This window comes from Falco biarmicus, chromosome 4, assembly GCF_023638135.1.
Source record: "Falco biarmicus isolate bFalBia1 chromosome 4, bFalBia1.pri, whole genome shotgun sequence".
Lineage (NCBI taxonomy): Eukaryota > Metazoa > Chordata > Aves > Falconiformes > Falconidae > Falco > Falco biarmicus.
In genome coordinates this window covers 7,587,940-7,605,305 of record NC_079291.1, presented here as the reverse complement: position 1 = coordinate 7,605,305, position 17,366 = coordinate 7,587,940, and the positions used below count along the sequence as shown (strand labels likewise).

The following is a 17,366-nucleotide window of genomic DNA, read 5'->3' as shown; positions in this document are numbered from 1 at the left end:
TGGGGTGTACAGGTGCCGGTTTAGCTGCTTTATCACAACTCTGCACCTGCACAAAGCAGAGGAGGGCAGCTGCAGGCAGGTAAATCAGCCCAGAATAAAGATGCTTGTGGTTATTCTGCTTTTGCCTAGTCTGTAGAAAATCACTTGCACATTTACATAATGCATTAGAACCTGCAGGCATCTTCTGGAGGGGCACAGATTCCCATGTGGAATGTGAAGTTGTGCTCTGCAAGGAGTCAGCATCATTCTGTAAACTGCTTTTCTACCCCATCTAGCTTTTCTCTGTTTGGCCAGATTAGGAGAAGGTAGATAACTTCAGCACCAGAAGATACGAAAATTCTTGCTAATGGTAGATTACAAGGATGTTTCCAGTAAGTTTTGGACTGGAAGGTAAGGGGAAGAACTGCCTTCAGCCTTCTAGATTAGAGGTGGGTTGCTGCCATGGACTAAGTTAAACCCTTTCGAATTTGAAGCTATGTCCTCAGATGGACTGACAAGGCAGAAGTTCCTGTGTATTCCCCTTTCCAAAGGAAGCAAGTATAAGAATTTCAGTGCTAACAAATGGCACCATTGGAAATTCTTCCATATTATTTTTAGGTAAAACAACACATGCCCAAGGAAAAAAGCAAGCATGGCAATGCTCCTGTTTGTGAAGGTCTGAATAAGTCAGTTCAGGATAAGCAGAATTTAGAACACGTATTCAAATCATCAGTCTTTCTAATGCATCTGTGCAAAGAACATGTTAAACAGAGAGATATAACATCCAAGTATTCCTTCACCAGTGAAAAAAAATCCCCAAGTTAATGCATAAAAACAGTTGCACACCTTCAACATTAAATGAGCAGGAAACACGAAAAAGAATAAACAAACATTAGACTGCAGATTATGATACTACGGTAAGGGAATGACAGTATGATACAGAGAGGTATCACTTAACATTTCAGTATTATCATTTTATATCTGTACCTTTTCTTTTCAACAGAGCCTGCTCATGTTCTCCACTACACTTTTTGTCAGCATATGATGAGTAAGTGTGATGGTCCTTTAAATCACAGGTACTACACTGTACAACAGTATTTAAGATTACTCTTGTGCCTGTCCTTTTAAAAAAAAAAAAAGAAAGAAAGAAAGAAAAAGCAAAGTTATTAAATGCTGATCATGGAAAAATCAATCTTTCAAGAAGGGGTTGTGAATATATTTTTTCAGCTGTGGAGGCTTCTGCAAAAATACCTCTTTGCACAAAGGCAAATTCAAGTGTGTAAGGCTGTTGAAAGTCTTTTTTGCCTTCTTCCTATTTATGAAACCTGTTTTGGAATATTAATTCTACATACAAGTATTGAGACTTTTCCTTTTTCTCACTAATTCCTTGTTTTATATGCTATATGTTTTTACATCATTTAACAACATTTTTCTCTACAAAATGTTTATACCTTGTTCTTAATTTGCATTCCAACCAGTTGCTGTTGGAGTTTCATGTTCTTTGCAAAAGGAGATATATCACCGCATGTACTTTCTTTTGTTTTTCTTTCTTCTTCCTCCCCTGTGTAAATAATGTTATAAAAGTAGGCTTAAGAAAAGACTATTCACTATAAAATACTATAAAAAACTTGTGTAGAACAGCAGTGACATGATACCCCACACACCCACTTGCGTAGTCTTTATCAATAACAACAGAAACAGGATCAAGTGATAGAAATATATGTGATTTAAATCAGTCGTTTGGGGAGTGTATTTATTCAGGATCCTTCAAGTGGAGATGAATAGCAGGTTTCTAAATGTGATATTATGAGGGTAAGCAAATGAGTCATTATTTGTATTATAGTGTGATAGAGTTGGGCAAGAGTGATGTTACAAGAGGGAATAAGCAGTCATATCTAACTGTTTATTCTGTTACATTCATCACCACGGGGTGTATCTGTGCATGTCAGGTCAAGGTCAGTGATCCTTGTTCACATGAATCATTCTCAGCGCTAATGAAAACCACCCCTCTTGCAGCACGTTCAAACCCCAGCAGCTTCAGCAGACAGCAATACCTGACTGCCTCGCTCCTGCCAGCCAGAATCCACAGGTGAGGCAGAACGGCTGGGGGAATTCAGGGCTTAGGATGGATAACGGATGAGCAGAGGCTGTCGGAGGAGAGCAGCACGGAAAGAAGTGGATAATTTTCAACTGGAGGACAAAACAGTGCTGTTGCATCATAGGCTGTGGCTCTTTTACACCTCGGCTGCTTGAGTTTCACAGCTAAAGAGGGTCTCTCAGCCCCCAAAATGAATTAAAAAAAGCACAACTTCATTCTGAGTCAGTTTCCACAGGGTAAGTTTTAAAGTTATGGCAAGAACTTTACCTAATTACCTTTCTCCACAAGGTGCTTGAAGGCAAGGAAACAGAGTTGGGCTGTAGTGGCACAGGAAGGGGGGTTTATTTTCCCTTTTTTTTGTTTTCTTTCAATCGGTGCAAATTCTGCATACATTTTCTCTATTTCAAAGTGTCTGGACAGAAAGGATATGCCTGGTGGAAGTGCTGATGACATATAGATATCTATGTGTATGAAAAAATAAAAAGCAGCTGTGGAATACCTTTTCAGGGCTGTTGCAGTCACTGCTGTCGTTTGACATACAGGTGGATTTATCGTCGAGATCACAAACAGAAGTCACGTGCGTTATTTGTACTTGGGAAACCTGCTATCCTGCCGAGTCCCAGCGACCACAATCGCATTTCAGACTGGTTTTTCCTTGCCTGAAAACCGCTAATATTCCATTTATCTACGCCTGTTAAGTTTTCAGTCACAAAACCAGCTTTAAAGAGAACACATTTCAGGAACGTTGTGTTTCTTACATCGCAGGGAGGCTCGGACAGACGCCCTGGAGGCCCGGCGCCAGGGCAAGGGGGGGACGCGGTGGCGGGGGGATCCCCGGGACTCTGGCGAGGAAGAGCGGGGTGCGGGAGGGAGGGAGGCAGGCTGCCGCCTCACCACACACGGGCTTGTGGGAAGTGGGAATCTCAGGTTGAGTTACTCATCGTTATGGAGTCAGGAGTGTGCCGAACCAATGGATTTGACGGCAGGAGGTAACGTACACATGTTTTTCAGCGAGGGTGCCGTAGGAGGACTTGCCGGCGGGCCCGGGGAGGCTCGTGCCGAGAGGACGGTCATTTCCCAAGTGTGGAAGCCGCCCGGTCCCGGCAGCCCACCGCCGCCTCCTCCGCTGCCCTCCCTCCCCACGGTACGAACGGGGGCCGCCGCTCTGCCCCACCGCGGACCGCGCCGGCGGGCGGACCCTGCCGGGCTGGGGGGGGTGTGTGTGCCCCAGCGCCGGCCCGGCGGAGCGGGGCGGGGGGCGCGGGGCGGCGCTGCCCGGGGCTCGGCGCTGCCGCCCGCGCTGATTGACACCGGGCCGGGCGGAGGCGGGCCCACCGGGACCGCGCTGCCCCCGCCCGCCGCCGCCGCCGGGCAGCGGGTCCCGCGCTGCACCGCCGCCCCCGCGCTGTCCCCGCCAGGCTCGGCGCGGCGCTGCGCGGGGCCGCCCCCGCCCGCGGCATGGCCGGCTCGCTGGGCAGGGGCGCGCCGTGCTGGCGGATGCGGAGCGCGGCGGGCGGCAGGAAGGAGAAGCCGCCGGGCGGCAAGCCCCAGCCGCGGCACGGTAAGGGGGCGGCCGCGACGGGGCTCGGCGGCGGCGGGGCGCCCGCCGAGGTGGGACGGGGAGCCCCCAGGTCCGTGCGGGGCACCGCCGAGGCCAACTTGCCCGTGACTTGTCCGGCCCGGCCGGCTGCTTGGGGCAGGGGGCTCCTGTCCGTCCCCCGCCAGCGGTGCGAGGGGGGGAGCGCCCTGCCTCCGGGTGCCGCCGAGCACCTCGCGCCTCTCCGCGGCCGCGCAGCGAGGCGGGGGCGGGGGGATGGTGTTCGCGTGCATTTCGGCATCTCGCTTTGGCAGCGGCGGCTTCGGTCGTGGCAGAGAGCGTTTGCGACCTGGCGAGCGCCAATGAAGCTGGGAAGAGCCCTCGAAATCTCTGTTGGCTTACGTCCCCCTGCGCCCAGCGCCCGGGAAGCGCCGCTAAAAATCCTGCCCGGTGCGTTCTTGTCCCCCCCTTACTTCTTCGGGGAGATAGATGCCCTCCGCCAAGGCTAGGCAGCGCACGAAACGCATCTTCCCAAATCAGGTCCTGACTTGGAAAAGATAACAGGGAATGGTGTTGCGTAAACTGTTGAAAACAAGTGCTCGGGTTCGTGACCCGCCGTGTGCTGAGCGGGGAATGCGGGTACCCAGAGCCAGACCTGCCAGGTACGGTCCCTCCCGGTGTCACTTGGCTGCCACCGCTGTCAGCTCTGAGGAACAAACCCAACAGCTTGTGGATCCGGCCGTGGTGCCCGAGATCTCACCAGAACGTGCTCTGGCTGTGCGTTCCTCGTGGGTTTTAAACCCACTGCTTGGCTGAGTGGGTTTGCAGGAGTGTCTGACCTGAGCCCTCAAGGGTAAAGTTAACAGCTTCAGGTATGTTTGAGTTCTGCTGTTAATTTGTGCTTGTTAGTTGTTGGACACGTTAGTCCTTGAAGTTACTTTGTGCCTTTGTCAGAGCAAATTGGCCAAAGGAGTAATTTGTACCCTTCACTAGTACAGCGCAGCGGTGCGCGCGGCAATCCTGACAGCAGAGATGCTGGGATGGCGGTGAGCCCAGCATCTTGGGCGATGGCATTCTGAAGAAGGTGCTTGCTGTGAAAGTCATACCCCCGAGTGCAGGTCTGAAATGAGAGGAAGCTAGGGAGCTGCTTCTCCCACCGACTGTCACCTGGCAGTTTCTGAGCTAGAGTGCTTTTGCAGCCACGCCTCCTTCCCAATTTTCCTTGTTTGTGCCGTTCTCACAAGGCAAAGAGGCAACAGACTGAGTCTGAGCGAAGGTTTTGTCAGTGGCTGTCAAAACCACTCTAAAATAAGTGACTCTGTAGAAAAGGAAGTGTTACCCCGTTAGAGAATAAAAGTGACTGTTTAAAAATAGTTTAAAATATTTATCCCGTTAATTCTGAGTGTAACGCTGGTAGTGGGGCATAACTCACATAAAAAAGTGTTGGTTATATACCTGATATGCATGGTGTTGCACAGTAGCTAGGCACACAGACCAAAATCCTGGATGCAGCGAAGTCGGTGGGAATGGTGTCACTGACCTGAGAAGAGCCAGAATTGAACTCGCCAACGGTGTGCTGTAAGGTGTCAAGCCAAACTGAAAACCTTTGACTGATACAACTATGCAACTGTGGCAACGTTTATAATACTGCAGTATGCTGCTGTGATTAAAATATTGTCAAAGTAGCTCTATCGTGTGTTAGTTAATTTAGGGAGATATTTTATAACTTGGTTCTAGTTTAGCTTAACGAAAATGTGTGGTATGCTTCAGTCTATCAGAGTTACTTTTTACAAATGTTTTGTGAAGTAAAAGTATTGTGTGAAACTAAATTCTCATTTAAGTAATTGCTGTAACAACACGGAACACTAAATTACACTGCAGCACATACAGTTTGCATGCCAATCGGTTTTCAACTGTACTTCAAGGATAATTGCTCTTCCTGCTGTACTGTCTTTGCAAGGTGCACTGGACTTATTTACCAGGTCATTTGTTATCCTTTAACAGCTCCGATGCAAGGCAAATCCAAAATGAGACCTGACTTGTATGTCCCTGACTTGTGATACAGGGAGATTTTTTATTTTTTTTCGGGGGGGGGGAGGGGTGGGGAAGGTGTGGTATTACTTTAGTATGTTTCTTAAATTTTCGAAGTTATAGAAACACACTGTTTTCCAAGAATGAACTCTTACGTAAATTTCTTTTATAGATGGTGTTGACTACTTCATGCAGGAACGGAGAATTTACTTAAAATGTTCAAGCTAAGCATTAGAGGGATTATAAGTAAGATATACCTAGAAGTAAAATTGTGGTATGTGAGCTGCCAGCAATTCTTAACTAGCAAACAGACTTACAGATTTGACTCATTCATATGTGCATGCATGCAGCTGTCACAGTGAAGTGAGATCTATCCCAAAGAGAGCTAGGAGGTACTGAACGTATGAAATACTTTCAATATTGGGAAGTAATGTTGTTCTTTTCTATTTTCTTTCTGCTGCAAAACCGTTTTCATGGGCCACCGGCATGTGTTGGCAGAAAGTGACATAGCTCTATGGATCTTGGTGGCACTGTTACGATTGACACCAGCTGAAGACCAAGCACAGTATTTCTGTGTATGTTTGGATTAAGATACATTCATTCGGACATCAGTTAAGGGTCTAAACTGGCACGGCACATACTGTGTTGTAAACACCTGAGCAAACCTGCCATTTAACCAAGTCAAGTTACAAGTATTTGCCAGCTTTGACATTCTTTTCACCTTCTGTATGAGCAATTATGGAGAGTTCTCTATACTTTTAAAATATTTTAAAACACAAATACAAAATTTGTCCTGTGATCTCTTGGTTTACCCTTCTTGTATCTTGATACCATCTAAATCAATGTAAAGTAGAACTAGCATTTCCACTCAATGTGGTCTAGACAGTACATGAAGTCTTTGTCAAGATTCCAGCAAAAAGTTCAAGATCCTGTTAAGGTGATGAATATTAATGGTCTTGTAAAAAGCCTATTTAATACTGGGTTAGCATTGGCACCATACCTGTAAAATCTCCCAAGAGCTTAAAAGCTTAGATGGATGGCTACAACCAGAAGTCTATTACAGATACTCTCTAAGCAGAAGATGTTGAGTAGCATAATGGAAACCACAGTCTAAAACAAGTAGTATTTTACTGTACTGCTTAAGAAAACTTTTAAATATTTGTATGAAAAAAAACTCCTTCCTTGAGGAGTAGATACAGAAAACTTGTGAGTAGAAGTTGTGAAACGGAAAGATGGTTTAAGTTACTTGACACCACCAAAAATAACTTACAGAGAGAAAGCAGTATTTTACATCCTTTTCCATAGCTATGTGAAAGTTAGTATTAAAACAATTGCCAGGGAAAAATAGCACAAGTAAATAGTGCTGGATATATGCGTAGGAGTGTGGTGTGTGTACACGTAAGTGATATTTTAGACAGAAAACGATTACTTCTTGATTTATTTGATTTTTATTTTTTTTAACTGCTTACAAAATGTGCCAAATTTAGGCTGGGGAGCAGAAGTCCTCTGTGCTTCAGCCAGCCCAAGGAAATCAGTTGGTATTGTGCCAATATGTTGGATCATGCCCGGGTAGGCTGGATAAATAGCTGTGAGCTGTAGCGACACAGACCTCTTCTTCACCTGGACCTGCTAACTAATTTGAGTCTTCACCTGTCTAGAACTGTCACAGAACAAGGCAAAAACTGTTGTCTTCATTTCTGTTAGGTGTTTATTCCCTTTGGGTGTAATGGAGAGGTTATAGCGTGATAAGGACAGAAGTCAGCGTATTGCTCCAGAGAAGTGGACTGCTCTGTGTTGAAGTGATGGAAGAACAGCGAGAGGATAAAAACCTACAAACCTGTCCGTTACTTTCCTCTTGTGATGTATGCACATATGCTAACGACTTCTGGTTGCTACTAGACTGCACTAATTCCACAGTTGACGGTAGAGAAATAAAGTTGTGCTTGAAAGCTTTCCACTTTCAGCTGTTCTCATCTATGCACATTTCTTCTTGAAATATTCAAGAATGTGCTTCAGTATTTTCTGTCAGCTTGTTCCTTTTTTGCTTCTCTGTCTGCTGGAAAGTAATGTTCTTGGTCACATTGAGGCAGTCATAACCAAATCTTCTGTTTTGCTGCAGGCGTAGTTCTCTATACCTCACTTTTTGTATGAGGCTTATTGTAGTATTTATAAAAGGAATGGTGTGAAATTCATATAGGTGTTTATATATATGTGTGTGCTTAAAAGAAAAGAATATAAAATCTCATCTTGAAGCAGGTAAACCTCTCTTCTGTGATCAGCTGGAATAATCTGCGGGTAAATTTTAAATCTGAAAACATTTTTTCTAGCCTGTATGCTCAGAAAGTGTGAACATTGATGTTATTTTTACTTGAATCTACTAACACTTTGATGCCTCAGCCACTTTTGGGGTCTCACTAGTCAGTCAACGTGTGTTTGCCATGTGTGACGCAGACCTCACTGAAGGCGTGACTTTCAAAACAAATGGATGGGGAAAAGGGTTTGATCTGGAGAGCAAGAAGTATCGGTTCACCAAACTTACTTTAACTTGCTTAGCCTTATCCTTGATGCAAGCACCAGCTGATACCTCTTTATTTCTCTTAATCAGACTACATACGTAATAGGTACAACTTGTTAAAGGACTTGTGTAATTTAGGGGTTAAGTTCCATTCTGTGTGTGGTGGTTTGTTGTTTTTTATTGTTTGTTTGATTTTGTTTTACAAATTACTTCACAGTAGTGTTACTGTGCAAAAGCTAATACCCTTCCTGGCTGGACATGTGCACAGTAAAACCAGTAGATACCTGTCACATGTGCCTTCCCCCCCTAGTTCACGGAAGAGGTTGTTTATGGTACCGATAAAATGTAGCATTACAACTTGCATAATTAGAAGTGATCGGAGCTGCAAATCCATGGATTAGTCTAAATTGGAGTTTATAAAGAATGACAAACCCACCATCTAGATCTTAGAAGCAGACTCCAACTACGGGTTTATGATATTCATTTAAACCTAATTTTGGCACAGAAATGCAGTTAAGAAACTAAAGACTTCCCCTCCATTCCATAACTGGATTTATTTTTCTGACCTTTTTCTACAGAAGATTTGGAGGGTTTTAATCAGACAGAGGTCACAAATCAGTTTGCTGGGAAATGTAAGGTGTGCTTAAAAAGGGGAAGAAAGAAAAAAAACACTTTCCTGGTCATTTGGCTCTTGCTGTTTAAAATTGTGAAGCTAGGTGAAATGATTACTCTGACAGAACTATAGAAACGATCTCATTTTAGTACATTCTGAGTATTTTATATTTTGAGTAACCCTGGCTCAGGGGCATTTTATACTCAGATCTGGAAGTTTCCAGTCTTAGTAGTCAGTTTAGTGTCTCTGTCTTTGTCTTTCCATTTAGCCTTGCCATGTTATAACAATGAATCATCTTGTCCATTAACTGAAGTTGGAATGTCTGTTTATGCACTGAATTTGTTTCATCACGTCGCCATAATAACTGATTGGAACCGTGGCAACTCTGACTGCTTTCCCATATGTATTTGGGCTGGACTTCACCCAGTGCTGTTCTGAGCAGCAGAAGGATAAGCCATCCCCAAACCTGGAATATCGTTATTCTCTTAGGATTCAACCTCTCTTTCCCATGAGATTGTAAGGGAGCATTTTCATATTCTGTCTCCGTGTAAATGAAATGGGGTAGAGGTTGTAGTATTTCCAATCATAGGAATTCGCAGCGGAGCTGCAGTACATATACATGGGTAACAGTTGAACCAGGAATGCCATTATTGTAGGTTTGCTTTGATGTGTTCTGTTGTGCTGCTGGATTTTAAATCAGTGCTGATTAAAATATTGAAGCACTAAGTAAAAAGTGAAACAAAACAATAGTGGCATTCTTTGGTTAATTCAATAATGCTAATAGTGATGACAAGTGATGCGGTGCAAATGAAGGGGCCGCGTGGCAGGGACGCTGTGCCAGCCAGTGCAAATTCACACGCCTTGCCACCTGAGTGGGCTTGCAGATAGCACTCCAGTTGCTGTTTAAGCAGAGTGTTTTGCAAATAAATGTCCTTTTGTTAAAAAGGTATTAGACTGGCTGTACCTTGACTCTTTTAATAGCGCTTAGCCTTAACTTACTTTGTGGTAGTATCATTGAAGTAATTTTATTTCCATGGAAAAAACAACTTTGTTGCCTTTGGAAGGTAAACATTGAAGGATCTGCTTAAAAAATAACACTAAAATGTTGTGTAAAACATGTTTTCTTTTCAAGATGGCTTTGTGATCTTGCCTTGTGCGCTGTCAAGTCTAAGAATATTTGTGTCTGCTGTGACCAATTTTTATTAAGAGTGGTTGATGCCACAATCCTGTTGCAAGTATTGAACAGTAGAAATGAGGAGTAGGAATTCGCGGGTAGAACCTTCTCCTGAAGGCAGATTAAAGTAGAACTGTTAGTTTGTGATAACAAACCCAAGAGCCTGTGGAAAGAAGTGAGAAAAAAGACTTGTTATTGTCAATGACTGCATTGAGCTTTGCTGCACAAACTATTCCAGTATTTTGCTCAATACTTACCACTCTGAATCTCTGAAACTACAGAGCTGTCTAAACTGCTGGCATTCGTAGTGAGGGGGAGGAATGGGAGGTTGAGAAGAGTTACTCTTTCTCCAGAAGTTGGATTGAGTAAATTTGTGTAGTATAACTGGGAGTCCTCACCCGTTTCATCTTTTTGGCTGATAGTCACTGTGGTTTCACATGGGAGGTCACGGCTGCCGCTAGACAAGAAGTGGGTGTGAGTAACATTTTTTAGGTGAGTGAGAGGAGGTGCTGTAATGAGAAGCTGTATGCGGAAAGATCAAGGGACCCTTGCGATGCATTCACATCAGCCAGGATGACAAAACAGATGAGGTGCTGTGTTCTGTGCTGGGCAGAATGTCTCCGGGCTTCTGCATAATTTTTAAATATAAGACATCCTGATAATCAGGTCTTGACATCATCAATATATGGCTTATAAAGGTCAAGCCTGAACTAGAAGGAATGGGAACACAGTCTCCAACTCCTGTTTAAACCAGAGGTGTGAATTTTTTGGCTGTCTAGCTATTTGGAATTCCAAGAGATGGTCAGGTCTGCAAGTCCATTTAAAAGCTGGAGGAAACTGGTCTTTAGAACACAATATATGTTTTAGGGAGACACAGTCCTTTGCAGTCTGGATGACGTTGGACTTCTGTAGATGCTCTGTGGCAGGCTGCTCCCAGTCCAGGTATTGATTTCAGTTAACATTGAAGTAGCCTGAGGGGTGGTCAGTTGTTTTTGTTAATGGTGCAGCTGAGTGCAGCCTAAATTGCTTCAAACCTTCAGCCTACCAAGGCAAGTTCTAGCGAAGCAACAGATGACTTATCACTGCTTTTATTCACTGTGCAACAGGAGACTGTCTTGTTACTTTGCGCTGAGAGGTGGTCTGATCAGAATAGGAGTGTATTTTGGTTTATTTGCATGGTAAGTCTTTGTTTTCTTAATGTCCAGGCTGAGAAGCTAGCCCCAGCTCAATTACTTTACTTTGTGGGAGAAGACTATATTACAGACGTAAAGGTGAGGAAAGGATCACCTTGCAGAAACTGTAGTGACTGGAGTGAGAGTCTGATCTTGGAATGACTTGATCTTGCGGGATGTAGCTGCTTGCTGTATGCACCCTATCAGTCGGTGAGCTTATTTTCTACGCTTTTTTGAATCCTTCTGTTTTGCTGCTTGTTCCCAGGGACTGAAGCAGACAAATCATCACACAGAAGTGATGATTAAGTGACACCTGAGAGTTTTTCAGAGTTCTCAGTAGCTCTGAGCAGTTGTTTCATTGCAGGGAGGGTAAATCTGAAGATGCGTCCTGGATCATGGCTAGCTTTTTTTCCCTATCTTATTCCCATAGCATCAAGGATGACAATTTGAGGGTAGATGGAAATTTTTAGCCAATGGCTTGCATTCTGCAAACTGAAACTCTTATTTATTTTACTACTTTCTCACTGTAAGACCAGGAAAGTTGCAAATGTATTTATTGGTATGGTACAACAATAGTATATGACCTCTTATTTTAATTTGTTTTTTAAAAAAAAAAAAAAGATTTGATCTATTAAGTTCTGATTATATTCACTATGTTTAGTGGAAACCTGAGTAGTGCATAGGGTAATTCAGGTTGGAAGGGTCCTAAGGGGCATCTCTAGTCCAATCTCTTGCTTTGTGTCAGCTGTGAGACCAGATCAAGTTGCTGTCATCAGTCCGATCTTGAAAATAGCGAAGGAAGGAGAATGCACAAAATCTGGCAAGTGGTTACTTCTTCACAACTCGATATTCAAAATCAAGCTTGAAAACTTTGAAAAAGTGGCAGTTCTGGATAATGCCCCTCTCTGCGTAGAAATCAGGCCAAGAGTAAGTGGTGCTACAATGATTCTACTGATGATCCAAAGTATCATTTGCAAAACATAGTGTAAACTGCCTCATTTTAGAATGGTCCAGAAAAGATACCACGGAAAGCTAATAATTTGCTTGTATGCATGGCACTGCATAAAAACAGTGGTAACTATTCCAAGGCTTGCAAGCCCTTACAGCAACTTTTTGAGTCATACAGAAGAGTGTGTCAGGTGTTTGGCCTTGCAAATACCCGTTGCATAAATCAGAAGTGCAGGTAAGATTTTGTGACAAGAAGGGTCTTGGCAACTTCGGTAATTGAAATATTCCAGCGTAGTTATAGCACAGAGGTCTCAAGGCATTATAGAAAGAGTCTGAATGATAATGCTTTGCTGTTTGTTTTGGTCAGTGGGTTTGGGTTTCTTTTTTTGTTTGTTTGGTTGGGGTTTTTTTGTTTGGTTGTTTGTTTTTTTTTACAGGGCTGAGGGCTTCAGTCTTCAGACCACTGTTTTGTTTTGTCTCTTCCTTAACTATGTAACTATTTTTAACTTCCTCAACCGTGCTGAGCTTCTATCTATGTATTGGACTCGCCTTAGAGGTCCAAAGTCAAAATGCATTTCTATTTTTTACTCTCTTCTAGAGTAAGACCACCAATATCTGCGCACCTCTCTGCAGTAGTATTGAAGGGACAGAACTACTGTTGGATCTATTTAAGTGTTGTCTGCCTGGATTCCTGCACCATGCTCTGTAGAAGAGACCATTTCGCTGGGTTCTGTTAGTAGAAAGCTTGTGTGCCTCTTGGCCTTGGACTTGCTGGGTAGTTGCCCACAAATCTGTAGAAGTAAATACAAGGTCAGTGTATTACTATGAATCATCCACTCCTCTAGTCCAAATTAGATTTTTTTTTTGTTTTTTTCAAAAAAGAGAGAGGTATTAAAGTTTTCCATGAACCAAACATTCTGTGTTTCAGTGAACTCTAACTGTACGTCTTGAACTCTGCAGCCGAGAGCAAGGAAGCTGTAACCAAATTGCAGCCCTGTAGCTACAGTTCTGATGTTTGCTAAACACATTTGTGAACATCAGGAGCCTTTCACAAACTTTCTGGGGTCTATCTCTGGCTTCTTTGGCAAGAAGTCTGCAACCCTGATGGTCCGGTTGGATTTGGACTCCCAGTGCTGTCTGTGTCCCAGCTCTGGGGTGGTGGCATGGCTGTCTGCTCTGAGGCTCCACATGCCACCTTGTAGCAGGGTGGGTGGGTTCTCTGCGTGCCCCCTCTGTCTGGCTTGAGGAATCTTCTGAAGAAGCTGTAGCTCCTTTTCATCTTTATGTCCAGGTATCTTGTGTACAAGCCTACCTGTGAATTTCACTGTTTTTCAACAGTATTCTTGTGAAAGAAATTGTCAGGCAACACAGCCTGCACACAGCAGTACAGCCTTGCTTGTAGTATGATTTTGTGGAAGAGCACTGTTTTTCTTTCTAAGGAAGCACTTTGTAATTTTTGGTATTAACAGCCATTGTCTTACGTATCCTAATAAATTCAGCTATTTGGTATAATTAATTTGTTAATGCTTCTGCAGCCATGTAATAGGATACATTGGCCACTCTCAAGGCAGTCATGTTAAAACATTGGAGAATCACTTTTCTTGCTTAATAATATTTTATTATGATCTTTCATTGAGTTCTGTGGGTATTAAAGTCTCAGTTTTGAAATTTTTCTCTTGCTTGTGTTGTCCCCAACTGTTGTTGTTAATTTTTATTTTATAAATCTGTTATCTGATTTTATCTTTGTCCCACTGTTGTTTGCAGGTTTTGCTTTTAACAAGTAGATGGGTAAGCACTGGTATCAGTACAAGTCTGATTCAGAAGTCTTTGTTCAGTCGTTTTCCTTGGCCCTTACACTCAATACAACTTCAGGTGTCGAAGTTAGGGGCAAGACATGGTGTAGAAACTAATTCAGTTAATTTAAGTAATTTATTATTTTCCTAACAGGGAAAAATTAAGGACCATATCTGCTAGCAAAGCTGTGAAAATTTGTCGGTGGCTGACTTTGTGATGCAAATGGACAGATTTCTCCTGTTCATAATCTTTAACGTTTTTCTTGAGAATTAGCACCTGTATTTCAACAGTTGTATTTTAAAATGTGCCTGTGCACAAGAAGGTGTGTATGAAACCAATCCGTGTAGCAGAAGGCATTGCAATGAGCTAATAGCTTTTTCAGGAATCTGTGTTCTCTGCTCATAACTTGAATGACTTGAGCCTTGAATCTGGTGTAACGTGCTGTATGAATTGTGACGTGGAGTACTTTAATTGTCAGAGCAGCACCGTGCAGTGCGTGGCTTGTGTTACCACGTTTTGTTGTTTGTATGTTTTTGCTACAGAAGAAATGGCAATCACAGCAGGCACTACGGGGAGCGTGGCTAGGAACTCTGCTGCCATCTGCATTAACGCGGACTGTTCATGTTGTGTGCTTGTTTCCATATGTATAGTTTAGCACTTAGATATGTTACTCCAATGGTTGTAGAGACTAAAACCAGTTATGATCATGAAATTCGATGGCAAACAGTAATTTAAGAAATTAATTTACTTCTTTTAAATGTACATGCTCTGTTGGTGCGGGTTGTTTTTGGTTTTGTTTCTTAAAAAAAAAAGCCGTATTACTTTAGACAGATTTAATGAGATACTGCTGCTCATTCCAAATCTGAACTCGTCAGTTTTGGCTTTGTACATTGTAATCACCTCCACAGCAACCACTGTGATGCCATAAACAGAGGGTTTTACTTCAGGTGAAGAATGTAGGCAGTAAAAACAGAAAAACCCAAAAAGGAAAATGTGGGAGGATGGGGAAGACAGTAAAAGTGATTATTCTGGATTTCTGTGTAGTGATTTTTATTCCCCTCCCCACCCCCGCCCTTTTTTTTTTTTTTTATCTTTACTGATAGCTGAAAGAATATAAATTCTTTTGAAATGTCAGAGTGGAACTTCTATTTTTTATAATAATTGAAAAAATGTATAAGCAGTGGAGTTTTATTCTGCATAGGTTTTCTTTTTCTCTCTTTCCATTCAGTTTTTAAAAATCACTTTAGTAAATCCACTGTGGGGAGGATAGTTTTGCTGCTGTACTTTTCCCAGGATGCTGCAAGAGAAATTGCATTTGCAGTTCACAGAGAATGAAATTAAACTTGCTCTGTCCTGATGATCCACCACTCCTACACCCAGCACGTTTCTGGGAGAGATTCTTGCATGCTGTAGGAGACAGTGCCCTGAATGTGCTTGCACCTGGTCTAGTGGGTGAAGGAATGGGCATTGATTTGGGCCCCCATAGCTCTCAAACTAGAATTAGGCACTGTGCAGAGCGCCTGTGTGTGTCTGCCTGCTCTCTGATGTGTAACTCTCGGAGAGGGAGACTTCAGACATGTCACTTTGCTTACAGAGGTTGAGACTACTTGCTGTTTTGTAATGTTTTTATGCATGCTCAGATCAAAGATTTAGAGAGCATCAGGCAACAGAAAAGATACCTGTTTTCAACTTACATTTTCTCGTGTTTGAGACATAGTTGGGTGCTAAAATGTAAAATCAGTGAAAGTCATTGGCAAATGCAAATCACACTGTGGCAACTGAAAAAGAGTGGACTGTCATTTATTTGTTTGGATGGCAGTGGGAAAAGCAATAAAAACCCTCACACTCCTTTTTCTTCTTGAGTATTAAAATCTCACTCTTTAACCCTTCAACTGTCCGTGCAATAGAGATTATGTACATAAAACCTCTAAAATTTCTAAGCTTCTGTATCACTTTTACAGTTGGCTGGTTCTTTCTTTCGGGCTGTGGCCTCTCTAAAACAGCTTCAATTAGATAAATGCTCAGATGACCTTAGAGCTGATGTAACACCTTATGTCTAACAGACCACACAGCAGTAAGTATTTCCTTTTCTTACAGAATAGAAATTGAACGCTTATAGTGCCCACAGAGGAAAAATTCTCCAATAAGAACAGAGAAAGCCCAAGGATCAGCCAGGATCTCCATTTAATATAATGCTGATCCTGTGCTCCACAGCGCCTTAACGTGAGGAGACTCCCACAATACATACCTCAAAAAAGTTAGCACTTTCTGTTTGACAATTCCAGCAGTTTTCATTTACATTTCAAAGCCAGAGGGAGACTGAGGGCACTCATAGCTGTAATTCCAATAGTCCCTCAGTCTGGATGACTGTTTCTGTAAAACTGGCACAGTACGGGCAGTTTTCATTACTTTCATTTGTTCCATCTTCCCAGATGAGCCTTTTAATCTTCTGCTTGCTGATCCCTGGTTTATAATCAGATCTGATAGCAATAGGATGGTGGTAAATATCTTGATGTGAAAGTCTATAACAAGATAGAACTGTTTTTTCTGTCCTTACTCCTCTAGTGAGGTAAAATTTTATTTGTGAAGTGTGAATAACTTGAAGCTGAAAGCTGCCGAGTTTTAGGCCATTTTCAGGTGCACCTGAAAGTCCCGTCCGCCGTCACCCCCCCCCCCCCGCCAAAAAAAAAAAAGCAAGAAAAAGCTTTCTTTGTGGACTTATTTTTTAATCTTTTGGACTGTAATTTTGTGTCAACTTGATTGATTATTCTGTTTTCCCAGAGGCTGATAACATGCTGATTTCAAGTAAGATCTGAAATAATAGATCTTTGACGTGTGCGTAATCATTGTGATTCCTGAATAAACAGATTCCTGAATGGCTTTAATGCTGCCAATAAAAAAATTACAGTTAAGTGGATGAAAATATGTTTAATAACTGTATTTAGCAAAAGCCTGTTGATGTTGGTTTGTTTTTTTTCCCCCGCTGTTTTGTATATATAGGTTAGCTCCATAACTTCTGCATCTCTTTTTGCTTGCTATCGGAATGGAAAAATCCTTCTGCTTTGCTTTTTAAGGCATCCCCTGCATAATCTTAATGCTCAAGTTTTGTCACAAATTAATATAGTAAGAGTATTCAAAGTATAGAAGGTTAGGGGCATATACAAAGTGAAGTGTCCTCCCAGGTTACGTTAAGCATAACCTGTTTTGTCCAGTAGAAGACTTTTGTCTAAACTGTAAGATTCTACCAGTCATTTTCCATTTTAATAAAGTTTTTTTTATCAAATATTTTTACCGAGTTGTGTCTCCCCTTTACTTTTTATATTCTTATTTATAATTCTGACATTATCCAATTGTAGCCTGTCTGCCACAAATCTTTTTGTCACAAATCTTTCTTTTCCCAATCTTGGGAGGAAAAAGGCTCTAAATACACTACGGGATTTTCTCCCTTTCTCTCATTCTTCTTCCATGATACACTAATTTCCATGTCTCTGCTGTTGAAAAATTC

The 17,366-nt window shown here is 42.5% G+C and overlaps 1 protein-coding gene across 1 annotated transcript in view; it reads left to right on the top strand.

Moving 5' to 3' along the window:
• The first annotated feature begins 3,480 nt into the window (after positions 1-3,480).
• ZNF385D (zinc finger protein 385D) overlaps positions 3,481-17,366 on the top strand; it is a 442,255-nt gene continuing 428,369 nt past the window's right edge. Inside the window, exon 1 of the mRNA XM_056338160.1 lies at positions 3,481-3,638. Coding sequence (XP_056194135.1) covers positions 3,536-3,638 — 103 coding nt within the window. The 5' untranslated portion in view covers positions 3,481-3,535. The remainder of the gene's footprint in view (positions 3,639-17,366) is intronic.